At 41.2% G+C, this 18,144-nt stretch overlaps 1 protein-coding gene across 2 annotated transcripts in view; it reads right to left on the bottom strand.

The window, feature by feature from the left end:
- Positions 1–10,945: 10,945 nt before the first annotated feature.
- Positions 10,946–18,144, bottom strand: part of CPNE8 (copine 8) — a 105,258-nt gene continuing 98,059 nt past the window's right edge. For both annotated transcript variants that reach the window (XM_083820037.1, XM_083820038.1), the window contains 2 exons: positions 17,840–17,913; positions 10,946–12,892 (listed from right to left, as the gene is read on the bottom strand). In XM_083820037.1, coding sequence (XP_083676163.1) covers positions 12,704–12,892; positions 17,840–17,913 — 263 coding nt within the window. In that variant the 3' untranslated portion in view covers positions 10,946–12,703. The remainder of the gene's footprint in view (positions 12,893–17,839; positions 17,914–18,144) is intronic.

The following is an 18,144-nucleotide window of genomic DNA, read 5'->3' as shown; positions in this document are numbered from 1 at the left end:
GTCCTGGCCATGAAACACCAGTGGCGGCCAACTGTTGGTGCCACTCTGTGGTGTGACTCCATTCCTGCACCCTCTGCTCGGAGGGTCCGCCACAAAATCTTTAACATCAGGCTTTGAAATGCGGCTGTGCGGGGTGGCACTCGTGACCCAGCTGTCGTGCTGGGTGTCACTCAGGGACGAGCTGATGCTCCTGAGGAGCGTGAGTCACCCGTGTATATTTGGCTCCTTATTCACCTTCAAGAGCGCGCCCGGGGGCTTATGTGGCTCAGGGCAGAGGCAGCTTTGGCCGAGCGTCAGGATCCCAGAGGGCTTGCCGGAGGTGTCCAGGCATGGAGCAGCCCCCCAAGGATAAAAGACAGAAGAAAAGTTTTTTTTTTCAGACATGCCTGTAACATCTTTTTGCACAGACCTTTGCTACAAAGTCAGCTGGGCCCACCTATTTCCTCCTTTTAAAAAATGAATCTGAAAGGAGTGATCCTGGAGTGATGAGAAAATGAGTGGTGAGGAGGCAAAGGGAAAATTTTATATTGGGATGCTGCTGCCCTCGGGGCTGCTGAAACCCCGCTCTGCTGAGGCCTGTGTCCTCAGACACCCTGTCCTGATGGCAGGGGGAGCATCAGGTGCGAGCCCACCAGCGGGCTCATCACCACCCTTTGGCATGGCATGATGCATTATGGCATCGCCTCCTGTTTGCTCCCACCTAGCAGGGAAAATAGTGGCTTCCTTACGGGACGGGTGACTTTTCAAAGACCATGAAGGCTCTGAATCTGCCCTCATTTTATTCCCAGAGGCAGAAAGGTGAGGCGGGCAGGGCGCTCTGGAGGCCGGCTGCTCCACCCCCTGCCCAAGCAGGGACACCCAGAGCAGGCTGCCCAGGACCATGTCCAGGCGGCTTCTAGAGCCTCTGTGGGCAGCCTGAAATTCAGGTTCTGCAGGTGTTTGAAGTTTTGTCTGCAACTATGCAGGTGTAAATCAGAAATAGCTTAACATCTGACACATTCAATACTCCAGATCATCTCACACGCTCTTTTGCTCTGGTGCAGGCCTCTGGCTCCTGGGAGGCAGCGCCTGGGGCCAGGGATGTTGGAGGCCACTCCCAGGGGGATCTTTAGCACAAAAAGCTCAGAGGTCACCACCTGCCCCTCCCGGGCTGTCTGCAGACACTGCTGGGGCAAGACCTGTCCCTGTCCCCTGGCTGGGGGCTTTCTGCAGCATCCATGCACCCTTTGAATTGCCCACACTGGCCGTGACAGAGGGAAATAATGGAAATAATGGAGGAAAAAAATGTTTTCCCCAAAATAGTGCTTCCGTTTGTGGCACTGGACAGCCGTGTCACTCAAGCTCCTGCTGGGTGTGACTTTAGGTAGAACTGGCTGCTTTGGGTAAGAAAGGCCGTTAAGTCTCAAAACAGGTTGTCCATAAGACAGACAACATTTGTACATAATGACTCAGTCAGTATAAAACAAACAAACTAACTAACAAAACCCACCAACCAAACAAACCACACACACAACAAGAAAGAGGGAGCTATTGAACCAACCTGAAGTACAAGCTGCAGTGGCTTCGGTCCCCTCATTTCTCCAAGGAGAAATGCTCCTGGGGCTTCACTGAGGGCAGGGGGAATCCCGCATTTCCTCTTCAAAACGCCTAGCTCGTGCAGTGCAGTGCTGCCTTTGGCCGTGGAAGTTTCACCTGCACAGGCACCCGCTTTCGTATTTCATAGGTTGGTTTACTTGCAGCCCTCACGGCAAAACAAACAAAGTGCCTTCTGCGCTGCCCTGAGCAGTGCATTCTCATGTAGATGTTTTGCAAATACGGTATTGCTGCTGGAGCAGTGCCCAAGGACAACTCTGCCTTTTCCTCCTGAATCTACATTCAGTTTGCATTCAGCTGGTGTCACCTTCCCCCTAACCCTCATGTTTAAAGCTCCTTCAAAAAATACCCGTGTAAGCTGCGGTTCAGTACCATTTTCCTCTGCCTTACCTTACTCCGGCAGTAATTTCTGCTTCTGCAGGCGATGTCGGCAGTGATATCCTAAACTCAGACCCACGATAACCTGCTCTCCCCAGGTGGCTCCAGGTGTTACTGGGGTCAATTCAGCAGCAGCTCTCACTGCCTGCCATCTGCTCAGGTGCTGAGGGCCTCCCTGTTACAGCCTGCATTTGTCACTGCTCCCCAGGGAGGTCCCCAGCAATGCCAGGGCAAATGGTGCCGCAGGGTGCCAGCTCTGGTGTCTCGGGTGCACTGGGAATCATGCTTCCCTTCTTGCTCCATCTTCTCCCTTTACAAAGCTGGATGAATACCTCATTCTCTGGTAATCACAGCCAGTCGCTCTCATTTAGTTCTCACCCTCAATTAAAAAATAAAGCTGTGAGTGCCCTATCTAGCATAGCACATGTTCGCTTGTGATGGTGGGTATTTGCCCCTTGCTTCCTAAAGCTTTCTTGATTCACTGATGCCCTCACTGCTTCAGGATGGCATTTTACCATGAGGAAATAGTCCTAAACAGTTACCTGTTACCTCATTTGCTGTGATACTCACATGAATATGCTCAGACCTGAGCGCTGTCCTTCCCTTCCCAAAGCAGAGCCACATCGGTGTGTGATGCCCAGGGTGCATTTACCGCGAGAGGAAGGGAGCATCTGCCCACGGAGCGCAGCAATACTTTAAATACCCTCTTGTTCCTATTTCAGTCTAACAGGTTTCAAACACAGCACCCTTTCAGCTTGTTTTGCCGTTGTTAGGAAGAGTTTTTGGAAACCTGATACTTCCTTGGAATGACAAGTAATAGACACATCTATTGATAATGACACAGTGCATGCATCAGCGAGCATTTGAAATCTCTCTGTGCTGTTAAATATCTAGCAGTGCCAGAAAGAACCTCGCTAATGCTGTGGGTGTGCATGAAATGTGTCTCTCTTTTCTCGCTAATTCTTCCAGGGCAGTGGGAAATGTTGCAGTGCAGCTGACAGCCTCTCTCCAGTAATGAAATGCTGCGATTCAGTGGTTTTCCTCACTCACAATGGCATCACCTTCTTCCCATTTGTATTCCTCCAAGAGGCTTATCAAGATGAGAAAAATAACTTCAGAAGCAATTGCAGTCTGTCTGCAATTGACTTGGGTTTTTATTTTTTTTTAAGGCTTTATCTGCTGCAACGCCTATTCTCACGCTGAAGGGAATTTAGTGAGGGGTAAATAGCTAATTTCATTAGCAGGTGTAATTTCTGCACACTGTGAATTCTGCTGAGTAAAATGCTAAAAAAATGGAATTTTGTTCTAAGCTTTTTAAAGGGCTGCCAAAGTGACATTTGCACAGGAGATTTGTGCAGGTCTAAGTTACAGAAAGGTGACAGCTTTAGAGGAGGCCTAGATAGCAGAAAATGAGGATGACTCAGTTTTAAAGCCAGTGGGGTTTCTTTTGTCAAATATTTGTCACGGTTGCAACAAAAGGACGTCTGCAACTCCAACTGGAGGAGCAAACCATTAGCTCCAAAGAAGGCCAGTGGGGGAGAGTATTATTAACAAATCATTTGCACCATAAAATGATTCTCCCTCCACACCAAAAAGGCATTTATCTCTGAAGTTTTACATGACGAACATGCAAAGCACAGATTTAAGGGCATCTGATAATGTTACTCCAATTATGGCTCTATTCTAATATCTCGTAAATGCTGCTTCAGTTCTTTTATCGCAAGCCTTAATCCTCTGTTACTGACGAGTGAGTTCGAGATGTGAGGAAAATATCTTGTTACTAAAGAAATAGTGTTTCACTATCGCCTGATGTTATGAATCCCGAGGATGTAACTCCATACCCGATGTCCCTCCCTGTAAAGGAATTGAAGGAAATATTTCTGTTGATTTCTTTTTATTCCCCACCAGCCCACATGCTTAAAATATAATTCCCAGCTCCCGAGCTATTACGCATCAGTCACAGTAATGTGTGATGTTCCTTTGTTCAATGACAGGTAACCACAGCTGGCTGAGTGCATCAGAAAAACTGACTCTACTGATTTATCAGTGGGAAATGTGGGATGCTGGCATTACGATCTGAAGCACGCAGAGATCTTGGTGCCCGGTTCATGATGCTGGTGACCTGGCTTTGTAGCAGCTTTTATGGTAGACGATGTGTAGCCAGCACCATGCTGGAGGCCACGCAGGACACAGGTTCTCCTCACTTCATTCCTTCAAGCTCATTTCTGAGGCTCTCTGCTCTTCTCTGAAAAACAGAAGGTGCCTGGAGCAGGGGAGGGGGCTATGAGGTTTGGGGAGGGGAGCTTTAGAGGGTCCCTCGCTGCCTCCTGTTCTTCCATCCCTTCTAGAGAGGCCCTTGCTAGAGGAGCAGGCCTGGCCGAGGGCTGAAGGAGAGAAGGCCCAAGGAGAAGGCCACAGAGCACCATGATGGCCACATTCCCCATGTACCTCAAGGCCTCTTGAGGCAATGAGGTCTGTGGAGATGAGAAGTAGGAATCAACTCGTCTGACCAAATATGCTGATTCCTGTCTTCTCCAGCACAGGCAGAAGAGGCAGGTTGTCCCCCTCCATGTTTGCCTGCCACCTGGAACAGTGGGGAATTCAGTTCCCAGTTGTTGCAGGCAGCAATGTGCTGTCACCTCTTTCATAAACGCATTAAGTTTCTCACTGAACTAAGCTACAGTGACTGCTTGTTGCAATTCTGCTTAGAAACCTGGGGTCTGCACACAGAGACTTCCATCTCACTGTGCTTTAGCACCAGCTCACTTGGCACATCCCACCCTTCCCCTGATGTTCACCGTCATCGAAGCGAAGAGCTTTGCTCTTGGCCTTTGGTCACACACCCAGGGACCTGGCAGTCTCACCTGTCTGTCAGATGGGAATATCCTCTTCACCAGCCCACTTGAATCCATTTCTTTTAAAATGTATGACTGGGTACACATACAAGAATATGTGTTTTGGATGACATCTCACCAGAGCCCTCTGTAGCTCTCCTGCTGACCTTCCTACCAACCTACCCAAGCTGCATGAGCTGCTCCAAGGTCCCATTTGCCCTTTTCCATGACCATACCACACTGGGTGCTCGAGTACTTTGTGGTGGATGATGCTTTTTCCCTTGCTCTTTTCCAGTTGAAAAGACCAATTTAGCAAAGGAAATCATAATTAGCCCCTGAGTGCATGCCATGTGTCTCATTCCAGTCCTCTGCCTCCTCTCCAGCTGCATTGCTCTTTGCTCTCTCTTAATATGGCTGCCTGCATCTGCAGGGCTGACAAGCGGGACTTGAGGAGGATGTTTAACTACTTCATGGTACTATTTCCCTGCTCAGAGGGAGGCCATCCCTAATGGCTGTCCAGCCTGTTCTGAACAATTTCTAAGACACAGATTACCCAGCGTCCCTGAGACACACAAGAAGGTGCCCTGCAGTTAGCTAGGAAGTTTTGTCCATCATCCCGTACAAGCCTTCCTTGCTGCCAAAAATGATAACTTCAGCTGCCGTCACTTTGACCTCTGAGAACAGCTCATTACAGCACCTCTTTGCACACAGAGTTAGCATGGTCCCCTGGTCATTTGCAAATGAAACATAACCAACCACTTTAATTTTTTTCCTGAACAATTAAAAAACACCTGCTCTTGTTCTCTTCTGGACTCTTTTGAAGTTGTCCACATCTTCCTTAAAGCATGGTCCAGACCCAGTGCCAGGCTCAGCGCTGCTTGGTGGCAAGCAATAATCATCTCCATCTCATAGGGCCACTACTGCTGTTAACATCTTCCAGGGTGATCTTTGCTTTTTAGGTATCACAATTTGATTCATATTCTGTTTGGAGCGCAGCTGTAATCTGCAGATTATTAACTCCAGTGTTGCTGCTTATCCAGGTATTTTTCATTTCATTTGTGCTTATTTATTCCTCTCTTGAATGCAGCACTTTCCACTTCTTTTTCACAGCAGTTCATCTCACTGATTCCTGACCTTCCCTCTCATTTATCAGAAACATTTTTGAATTCTAATCAAGCCTCCCAGCCTGCAGCCCCGGTGAGCTGACACATTCATTGGTTTTATAAACGTAGCCTCTAATCCCTTGTTAATAGCATTAATGACAATATTTACCAGCAATAGACGTGAGAGACTCCTACAGAACTCCCTTCTTTCCTCCAGGTTTGACAACCTATTGGTATTTTTTATTCCCTCCCGCTCACAGAAAGTAATCAGTCAGGGCTCTGTTCTCGCTTCCATACTTTTGGGGGCTTTTTGCCAGTGGAAGTATTTAATGACATGGGGAGGGGATTATTTACTCCATTATTCTCCACAGAGAAGTTGCCCAGTACTTCTGTGCTCACAGAAACCAGCCAATTCGCTTCCCAGCGCCTTCCCTTTCTCTGATGATTGCATCCTGATGGCCCACTCAGTTGAAGACACAGCCTTCATTGCTAATCACTTTGCACATGCAGTCAATTGCTCTGATTTCACGATCAGCCCAAAGAAAACCGAACCACGGATAACAGCCTGTGGCAAGGGGACGCACATGTCCACCCCGTTATTAGGACAATCATGTCCTTCTCAAGGCTGGGTAGGATTTTTGCTCCCGAGGGAACAGACCAATACAGACGTGATGAAATTACTCAGTGTGTGGCCTCAGCTGGCGGTGGCTGCAGAAGGCTGTCCTGCCACCTGTGGAAATCGCAGTGGTGGCACCACACGTGCGGGGCAGGTATCTCAGCATTTGTACGCCTTCTGTCCATGGCGTATCTATTTGAATGCTCAGTTGGTTCAATGCCTTTGATCTATTTGCAAAATAAATTCACCAAGTCAGAACCCCAGGGATGAAACTGAATAATGTTTAGTGTGTGGCAGTAAGCACATGCTCAGAAACACCTATTCCCTTTGTTTAGAAGGCCAACTTAATATAGTGGTCACCGCCAGCCAGCTAAGGCAAGACACACCACTCCAACAGCAATGGGCATCAATGCAAAAGGCTGGCTTGAAATAGACATGAAATCATGCCATATCAAAGGATTGGCAAAAAGCAATAATCTGTCATGGAGAGATGGAAGAAAAAATGTAGCATAGCCATAAGGCATTCTGAAAGAAGTAAGAGCATGCTTCATGTGAGAAACAAGCAGTATCAGGCAACAACCTAACGATCTAAATGGTCATGGCCAGTCCTTCCTGAAAATACTTCTGCCACACTTATGTCCATCTGCTCTCCCACATCAGTAGGGCAAGTTGTGGTCTCACGCTGACCGTTGCTGTGGAAGTTTACTGTGATCGTCAAAAAAATTACAGACCAGCTCTGGCAGGGAGGCCAACCACACTCAAACCTTCCCTGGCCATTCGCCTAGCTCGCTCTGACCGTCCTCTCTGACTTCAAACCGATCCGCTGCTTATTTGAAGTCTCAAAATTTGGACCTGGTACGCTAACTGAGGCCTTAGTATTTTGAGAATGGCGAAAGGATTATTTCAGGTGGCCTACCTTCAGAACGTCCCACCGCATCTCCTGCCCAGTGTCTGTTCTGTGATCCACCATCGCCTGTCGCGACTTAACCCACAGGCGGCTCAGCACCATGCAGCCGCTCGCTCAGTCCCCCTCGAGTGAGAGGGGGCAGAGAACCGAAAAAAGGTAAAAGTGCGAGAACTCGTGGGTTGATATAGGGGCATTTTAATAAGAAAGGGAGAAGAAAAATAAAACAAGGATTAAAAACAACAAGTGATGCACAGCACAGTTGCTCACCACCAGCAAACCAATGCCCAGCAGGTCCCCAAGCAACAGCAGTCCGCCAGCCAGCCCCCAGTTTATTGTCCAGCACGACACCACATGGTATGGGACATCCCTTTGGCCAGTGTGGGCCAGCTGTCCTGGTTCTGTCCCCTCCCAGCTCCTCGCACACCCCCAGCCCCCTCGCTGGCATGGCAGCATGAGCAGCCAGAAGTCCCTGACTCAGTGTAAGCGCTGCCCAGTAACAATTAAAACATCGGTGTTAATGGCATTATCTTCATCCTAAACCCAAAACACAGCACCATAAAAGCTATTATAAAGAAAATTAATTCTATCCCAGCCAAAACCAGGACAAACCTCAGACGCTTCTCCGCAGAATTGTTGCATAGCCAGAAAATAACGCAATTGGGTGCTACTTAAGTACTCTTATCTGAACTCATTGAATTTGCTTCTCTTACAGGTATTTTTCTAATTCACAAACATACTTTTGAGTTTTAAGCCCGTATTTGAAACTGTTTGAATTATCTCCAGTTAATATAACCTGCTAATTTAATAAAAACCTTTTATATATGGCGTCATCAGTGGCAATGACCAAATAGTACCAAAAGCAAGACCAGTCCCTACAGAAGACCAATGGATACATTTTTCCTGTTGGACGATGAAAGACTGCTAGCATTTTTCTGAACACAGCCTAACCAATTTTGTAGCATTTCATCGCCCTTCAAATGAAGCCATTATCTCCCTCTTTGCCTTTAAAATGTAATTTAAAAGCTTTAATAAAATTACATGGCAGCTGTTTCTTTCTTTTATCCTGAAGCTTATTATATTGCTTTTCAAGACAATCATTTCAAAAGTATGCATTTTTAACACGTTTTTATTGGTAGCTGTAAACCTAGGTCTAGATAACTTTTTGGGGGGAAGGATGGAGAGAGGAATTGGCCACTTAATTCAGTGATTATTCCTCTTCTGTGAAGAATGAAGGAAAAAGAGACATCTAACATTTCAGTTCTCTAGATTTACTTTTCAGTTGTTCTTTTCATTAAATAATGGGCCCGACTTTCCTTCTCTTTCTAGCCTGGGATTTACTGGCCTTTATGCACTTACTTAGTGCTTCACTGTCCTGATTTTTTTTTTAACACTTGTCTGTGCTAATCTTTTACATTTATCCATAGCAACATATTCTCCTTTTCTATTCTTTTTGATGTTTCTGTTTGAAGAACTTCTGATACAGTCATAATAGCCTCTTACTATGCTCCCTGGTTTCCCGCTGCATTGGCATAATTTGTCATTTGTGTCTTTTTATTAGTTCTCAAAGATGATAATCATTTATCATTCGGATTGTTTCAGCCATTTTTTGAATTATTCTGGAATTAATTACATCTGACCCTATTTAGCTGAGAATTTCCAGCTTTTCAAAATGTGTCTTTCCAGCGAATACCTGTTCTCCTGAATTCTTTATCTCTCTTTCAAATATTTCCCTGGGGACCACCCTTAACAAACATTTTCGTGTATAGAAGTAAGCTCATTTGAAGGCCACGAGAATTCTGTTGTGTAGGCTGCCACCTTTCCTTACAATTACAGAATTCTGTTCTTCATAACTAAGATCGAACTAATTTCTCCTTCCAGATTAGCAAATGATAACATGCTAGTCTGAATGAAACCTAAGAGTCATTCTCAAATGATATCCTCCATGAGACAGTGCTCTTCCTAATCTGTAGGACGTTTGTACAGTTTGCACCCTGCACATTTGTACATTTTGTCCCATCATGTCATACTTTACCTTTCTTAAATATAAATACTCTCTGCTACTCTTTACTAATTAGAATAAGAGGACTATTAATTATGAAATGCTATCTACAACAGCATGGTAGATTTACAACCCAACATGTGTGTTACCAAAGTGTTACCTTGATCATGAACTCTGCATAGAGCTGCTTGCACCCTGCTGCCTGGCTAGGACCCCTTGTTACTCCAAGTCCAGCTGGATATGGGAGAACTAGAAGCAACTCTCTGGTTGGAGAAGTGACAGTCCAAAACTGGAAATCCTGTTGGAGAGTACGGCAGCTAGCATTTCCTGGGAAGGGAGTTTTATGGCTCATTATTCTTCAGAACAAAGCCAGAAGGAAAAATGTCTCCATATGACGTTTTGCAGAAATTCAAGTTATGACCATTGACTCTCATCATTATTACTGGCATGACTAAGGCTACCGTGTGAGCCTGCATAACGGTACCATACACGTTACAGAACAGGGTGTTGAACACACAGGCAATGTCACCAGTCTGGAAAAAAATCCTTTTCCCACTAGAATACTTAGTCATATGGTTATAGATCCACAAAATGGTTTGGGTTGGAAGGGACCTTAAAGACCACCCAGTTCCAACCCCACTGCCATAGGCAGGGACACCTCCCACTAGATCAGGTTGGCCAAGGCCTCACATCTAACCTGGCCTCGAACACCTCCAGGGATGGGGCAGCCACAGCTTCTCTGGGCAACCTGTGCCAGGGCCTCACAACCCTTTCAGTGAAGAATTTCCTCCTAACATCTCATCTAAATCTCCCCTCTTTTAGTGTCATCTACAAACTTGCTGAGGGTGCGCTCGACCCCATTGTCTGTCATTGATAAAGACGTTAAATAGTACTGGTACCAGGACAAATCAGACCTCTGATTACATCTTTTTCTTTCCATTAATTATGTTAAATTTACACTCCAATACCAAAGAGAAGGAAAAACAACAGTGTAGAACAGAATAGGCTGGAACCGGTGCTGGATAGAAAAAAATAATTTTTTGATTAATTATTAAATTAATTATTAATTTTTGTTAATTAAATTGATTAAATAATACCAATCCTTAAAAGTTCCTCACTTGTTAATTTTGAGACTGATCTTTGCATTAATAAAAGGTGCTGAATAAGTGAGAGCTAATAAAGTTATAAAGTTCCTTTTTTTTTTTTTAAATAACTCAATCTGAAATGAATAAATACTAGATAAAACACCAGATAAATATATAAATACTAGATAAAAGGTGGAGAAATAAAAACTTGGAAGACCTGGAAACCGATTAATTGGCAATTTTGGCTTTAGGAGAAAAACCTGCTAAAAGCATGGACCCATGTGAATTCATACAAATGTCAGCATAAAGATTCACCTAACAGAATGAAGCAACAGAAATATAGTATTAATTCAACTATTTATAAAGTGCCAGCAATACAAGTATGAAATATAAAGGCAGAAGATGGAAGGAGAACACCACCATTCAGTAGATTTAAACATTCTTTATGATGCACTTTCATCAAAATTTGTAATTGTCAGGTATCAAATTTCATTCATGCAACACCAATCCACTAAGAAATACATATCTTGGTGAGAAAATTAAAATTCATATTTATGTAAAAACTGTTTTGAAACAAAAATAAAACAATATTTATTTCTTAAAAAAAAAAAATTCCCCGTTACTAACAGAATAATTATCTGGAAAAAGGAACTTCCCGCATGAGATAGTTAAAGGAATTTAAATATATTTAAAAATGGAAGATTCTGCTTTTATATAGTTATATGCCATTAATATTGAAGATATGTTTCTGGAAAAAAACTTTTCATGCTTAAAAAACGCACCTTAGTTTCATACTGTACATTACCACATACAGTAGTAAGAAACAGAAGTAGTAAACAGTTTATATGCAAAGAAAAGAAGTTACAATACAAGACAGTTACAATTGTGACACACAAAAAAATAAAAATGTTCAGTTTTAACAGTATTTGAAGGCAATTCACAATCATTTCAGGAGTTTTGTGAAATTTAAGGCCATTAGTTCTAAATAAAATATATCTGACACAAACTCACAAAACTGTGTATTTTGTAAAAACTGTACATGCAAAATCATTTCATAATTATATATGAACAGGCATATAATAAAATTTTTGGGTAGTTCAGTACACAAAATTGTGCACAAAGCAACATGGTTGTGCAATTTTTAAACCAGTTAATTAACATTATCATTCATGCATCCTGAATGGAAATGTGATTAAATGACAATATAAACCCAAATATTAAGAGCCAGCATCCCTTTGAATGGGCAATCTAGACAAAAAAGTTATAATTTTAAATTAAGTTTAAAATGATCCATTATAAAACATCTGCTGTAATCACACCAAAAGACTTTTCTGATGCAAAATTTCCAGTGCTTTAAGGAATGCATGATAAGATTTAATGAGCTCAGTGAGTCAACTGTAATACTCAAAGTTCTGATTTGAGGTAATTTTCTTTAATTACTTATAGCAAGTAACTCTTCTAATTTGCTTCAGTAACTAGTTTAAAAAACTGTAAACTTAGATAAACTTAGAAATTGGAGAATTTCTGAAAAAATACACATACCTCCCCCTTGAAGTTTGGAGTTGGTCGTAAGTCATACACAATTTATCATATTCACATTTTAGGAGCTTATTCTCAGAGTGTGAGATGAATAGATTACTGAGCACTGATTGAAGCAATTCAGGTATCGGAAAACACACATATATTTGTCCTTTTCTTAACTTCCGCTTGTATTTGTCTGGACAAACATTCAAAGAGATATTGCTTCTCTTGTGATCTTGTGACAAACTATTGCAAGCTAGAAGACGTGTGAATCAATATTCCAAACTTTTATTCTTAAGAATAGTTATAAAAGTACTGAAATTTAAAAATAGTAACATGTAAACATTGATACAGAGGAATAGCATTCCTATACATTTATGTACACACAGTATTCAGAGAGGACATTTCTTCTGAGTTGAAATCCTGACTTGTGCTTTCCCCTCGAATAAATAGATCAAAAAAGCAGGGTTTCTTGTCCAAAAAAAGAAAAAAAAAAGGACTCGGAGAGAACATACACATTTTCATCCTAGCATTTACAAGCTTTTCAGTTGCTCATGCAACCTTATAGAGAATTTTGGTATGTGAAGAGAATTTTTCTAGCTCCAAAAAGCTACTGCTGCATCCAGAGACTCTCAACTTGTGAAAAATGCCAAGCACTTTGGAGCACTCAAATCTGAGTCTGTAACACATGAATAGGAGGTGTGTAGGGTGGTGGTGCAGGTGACGGCTTTATTCCTCTGACTCTCATGTAGGACAGAAACTGGTCTGGGATCTCAGCTAAAACATCTTTAGCAAGTCTTGCCATGCTTAACACGTGGTTCCCACTTCTGTCAATGTAATCCCGGAATGGCACAAACTACAAAACAAAAGATACATTTACACAGGTCATTACACAGACACAGAAGACATCTTACAATATAAAAAATGAGAAAGTTTGATCTAGGGAGTTAAGGTACGTGAATATACTACCTTACACATTTTATATATGCATATACACATTCATATTTTGTATTTTATATACACACATTGTATCTCAATTTAAAAACATCTACTTTCTAATAGAAATAGTATCAAGCTTTCACTTGGGTGAAGCTCTTCATATTCTTCAACCACGGCTGGCTGAGATTACCAGTTATGTGCTTTATTGACATATTTGGCTTGTCTCTCAACCCTGTTTATACAAGAAAATAATTTTGTTTCACAAAGCTATTCTTAGCTTACATGTCCTGTTCATATAGGGCTCTCCTAACAGACTGTCTCTGCTCTTGCAATTTGCGGACAGATTTTTTGCCATCTGAAGTGAACAAAACAAGAATGGATGACTTTATATTCTTAATCATTTTTCATTATACTCAGTAGGACTATGAACCAACGCAATACTTTTTACCTGACACTAACGAATGCATTAAGCCTCTAAGCTAAAAAGATTTGATTTCAAAAAAGAATGTGTTATGGGATACCCAGATCTGTTACACCTAAAGAGTTAGCCACCAGCTTTTCCTTGAAATTCATAATAATTAACAAGATGCTTGTGCTACTGGTAAGGAAAAAAAAGAAACAATCTAGGCTCCGTGATTTTTATTCACAGCAGGCAGCATGCAGAGATGTAGTTGGTAAAGTTATCTAATCAGTTGTGCCAAAAGGAATGTTATCTGAAATTCTGCTTCTTGCTCAAATTTTGGGGTCTATCTCAGGATTGCAGTTGGGTTACTTTTCAAAATTGTGATTTATTTTCAAAAGCTACTAGTATGGTTGGCTATGCCAGAATTCAAACCCTAACAGTACTTTGTTTTCCCCTCATGAAACAGAGATTACTTAATTGTTAACTTTTCCCATATAATAATCCAGGACAAAACTAGAACTGATTGAGAAGCCAAACCCAGAGATGTCTCATCTCCTGGCTGAACTCTAAAATGAGCAGACCCTTTTCCCCATTATCCTAACCTGAAAAAAAATTGTCTTTTTGGATGCACATCAACCGAGACTTTATATTAAATTTCATTTTTCTAAAAAGCATTAAAGCTTTCAAGATTTAGGAGACCACTGAATTACAGTGAGAGTTTAACTTACACCACATTTCTGAGAGTCTTCCATGAAAGACAGAAAAAAAAACCACAACACAAGAGACCTACTTAATATATTAAACAAATAAAGCAACTCTTGGAAACAAAAAAAAATGAAGGCAACCTTTCAGCAATAAAGAACTTAATTAAATCATTTTTACATCAGCTCCGGAAAGCACTTCTCACCCTGGACTTATGAAACTAGATGAAGTTTATTGCTACCATTCTGCTATGGTTTTTCGCAATGAACTTCTTTATTTTCAGTGGAGTCAATATTAAAAAAAATGCTTAAAGGAGGCAGGATATGAAAAACATAGCTTGTTCATCAAAAGCAAAATAGTTGAAAATTAAAAATTGTTCTTAAAAGACAGTATCACTATAGATTCTATAGGGATACATGGAAACAATGGCACATGCAGAATGACACAGGTGCATGCAACTTGCATATTGTCTTGTTTTCAAAATCCACCACAAAAATCAGAAGAGCAAAGAAGAGGGTAACAAGGGAAGATGGGTAACAAGAAAAGATGGATAAAAAGAATGGGGTACTATTACGTTTAGTGGTGCTCACCTAGAAAGTTAAGCCAGCTCTGGGATTGGAAATAACAGCCATATTGGGAATGGAGATATCCCACAGAATTTAGGAATCAAATTTTCCATTCAGGTGAAATTTGGGAATTTGAAGGTTGGGTTTGACCTGAGGCATAGACAGCATTAGCAATAACTTTCCTATGCTTAATCTCGAGCTCTGGAATCTGTCCAGTAGCGTCCCTATCAAGGCATCAATCTCCTACCAAAATACGTTTAGAATTCAAGTAAGAGTTGGCTCTTTGCTTCACTCCCTGGATGAGGATCTCAACTTGCCAGATGAAAAGCTTCAATCCTTGGTGCTTAAACTATGTTGATTTACACTGAAGCCTGTATCCAAATTAAGCATAAACAGCAACTGATTGGAGTATTTCCCCAGCAAGCAGTTCCTTAGAAAATGGTGACTCAGTCACAGCATAGTTGAGTCTGGAAGTGACTTCTTGAGATTACTAAAAAAAAGCAACATAGGTTTCCAGAAGCCAGCACAGCACTGCCCAGTTTCAATAGCATGCTCCTTCTTAAACTCCATCACCTTGCTGGTAAGAATACATCTAACTGTCCCCAGAAGCATGAAGTTAGAATAACAAAAAAAAGGAAGTATCTCTGTAGCCTGTAAGTTTACACATTCAGCTGTGAAGGGATAAGCTTGGTGTTCATTTCCCTCTCAGATGGTTATTCCTTTTCTAATGTAGTCTTATGTAAAAAACATATGCTCTCTGGTTTAAAAAAACAAATGCGTCCCATTTCAAGAGATCACCTTAACAACAGCCATGAAAACTCAGACCACATTTCTGCAGCAAAGGCTGACTGTTTCAACAGTGAAGTTGTTGAAATGCAATTATACAACATAGATGGCATGAATTAGTTCTCCCTGCCCTCTCCTTAAGGTATATAGGTATCAGAAGAGTTGTAGGAACTATGGACAGATAAACATATGCACAGATACACAAGGACAGATGGCAAAGACAGCAAGGCCTAGAGCTACCACACAGAACAAGCAGAGGTGGTAGAAATCTTTCATAGAATGAAAGATGTAAGAAAAATTGAAGGGAGACTGAACAAATGCAAAATGCTTTGCCTTTAGCTTGAGAGTTTATATAAAATTTTAATATACAAAATGTTCAAGAGAAACAATAGGTACATTACCATGAGTAAATATTTTCCTAAAAATAAATAAACAGAACGAGGAAAACAAAGGAACAGAAATTAAATAAACTGAGGAAGAATTGGTAGACATATAATTCAGACCCCTACAATACTTATGTTTATTAGCAAGGACGGAAAAACAAAGATCATGTCTTTCCATGAACTGCAGTCAGTAGTAAATATAATCAATACTGTGAGTCACTTATAGCGGGCAAATCTCTCCATTCCTAATTTACTTATTTCACAATAATACTGACTGTTAAAATTAACAGTCAGTTTTACTAGTTAATTTTAACTAACCTAAACCACACAAACACACAAAAAGATTATCTTTTTATATTTTAGTAGTTTATTTTATAAAAGCAAGTCAGTTTTATCCTACCATTTACAAAATAAAGGTCACACTAAACTTAAAGGGTTTGACATTATCCCTTTTTATTCATGTAGCTAGACTATAATGTATTTGTTATTATTTAGACAGCGCACAAAATATTACTGCCTTCAGCTAATTCAGTATGGCTTGGGGCAAAGTTCTGATTGAAATACGTTCATAGTAAATAAATGTTTTATTACATTTCTGATCTGCAGTGAATTCTAAGGAAATGCAAAAAGGTATTCACTGAATTTTATTTTTTATCTCAGCAGAAATTGGAATATTTCTGATGCATAACATTTTCACTAATCTTTTTTATAACATTTGAAGAAGTCTATTTGTTTATGCTCACTGAATGTAAAAACAGCAGCTTTAGGAGATTCTGTTGTTTGGAGAAATTATGTACAATTACCTTGCACATATTTAAAGTACACAGTGCAATGCATGTCAGATATATGTGAATTAGCTTCAACAATTCTGACATGGCACAGGACTTTGCAGAAATACTAGTCCAGGATCCTGAAGCACTTCCTGTTCTGGAGGCAGCTTGTTTATAGTTGACTTAGGCCAGATACCTTAGACAGATATAATTATTTCTACAGTCACCAGGTTGATCTAATTTTTAAGTAGTTTGCTACTTTTCAAATGTCAACTTCTTTAATACTTCCTTTAGCAAGCAGGGACTAGTATGCTGAGCCATCAAACGTCTTTCTGTGTGTTTGGTTCCCCTTTAGTATCCCATGAAAATAAATATGAGTATCTAATCTCTAATTTGATCAAGAAAACAATTATGAAATCAAGTCTTTCCAGGTGTGTATGTAATCAGTAAGCCAAAAAAGGGTGCCAGGAGCATGGATGAAATACACGGTTTGGACAAGCTGAGGACTTCCAGAAATCTGCTGCTGTTGGGCAGAAAGGGAATTATGGTGGGTATGTGCACGCAGAGCTACCATACCGCCCTGCAAGTGGCTGCTTAGGTGTGAATGACAATCATAGGGCTGACTGAATGGTGGTAATGAGCAGGAACAGAATCAGAGGGTTTTGGCAGAGAAGTGGAGGAGCCTGTGGAATGCAGATGAGAACAGCACTTTTAAGGCTTTGTTCAGTCACCTGAACACAGTTGCCTGCTATCATCTACGATACCTTGAGGCATGAGGCATCTGCATGGTCATATGTGGCAGAGAGGACACGGGTACTGGGAGACACTCACGGTCTTCTGTACTGGCAGTTAGAGGCAAGGGAAGATACCCTACGCATCTCAAATCCACTTGCTGGAAGGCTAGGTACTGCAAATTTCTACAGAAGTTGCGGTTTTTTTCATGGAATCACAGTGAGATTGCAGTACCTGGAATGCAGAGGCACCTAACTCTTCTCCCATGGCTGTATAACCCTAAGACTTTATCTCAGTGTGTTACCAGTTAGGGATCATTTTCTATTCAATGCATATCCAATATTTTATGTTATGTAAAGGCTTAGAGGTATCACAAAGAGTTTCTGAGCTCGTTATAAACATCCGTAAGATAAAGTATGCCAGTGCTAAGGTAAAATGAAAGGTGGGAATATAGATAGAACAAGAAGTCAAAACAAAAAGGATCAGTAAAATGTAATGATTAGGGCAATTTTTCTCTCCCACCTGCACAATGTCTCTTTCTGCAAACTTTCCTCTTGAAGAAATCCTGACTACATCACCATCCAGTTCTTCCATAGCTTAAAAAAAGAAAGAAATTAATTTATCTGTGAGAGTTCAACTACTCAAAGAAAGCATCACTGAGGAAAACTTTAGTCAATTTACACTTTTAGAGGAACAAAACCAACAACTGCTATCTTAAGGTAACTCTTTAGATTATTTGCTCTATAAAATACATCATGTATTGCAGTTATTTTGTACTTTTTCATGCTAGCAATACCTACTTTTTGCCTTTATTCTCATCTTCAGAA

This window comes from Anser anser (assembly GCF_964211835.1).
Source record: "Anser anser genome assembly, chromosome: 1".
Lineage (NCBI taxonomy): Eukaryota > Metazoa > Chordata > Aves > Anseriformes > Anatidae > Anser > Anser anser.
This window is presented reverse-complemented; position numbering and strand designations above follow the sequence as displayed.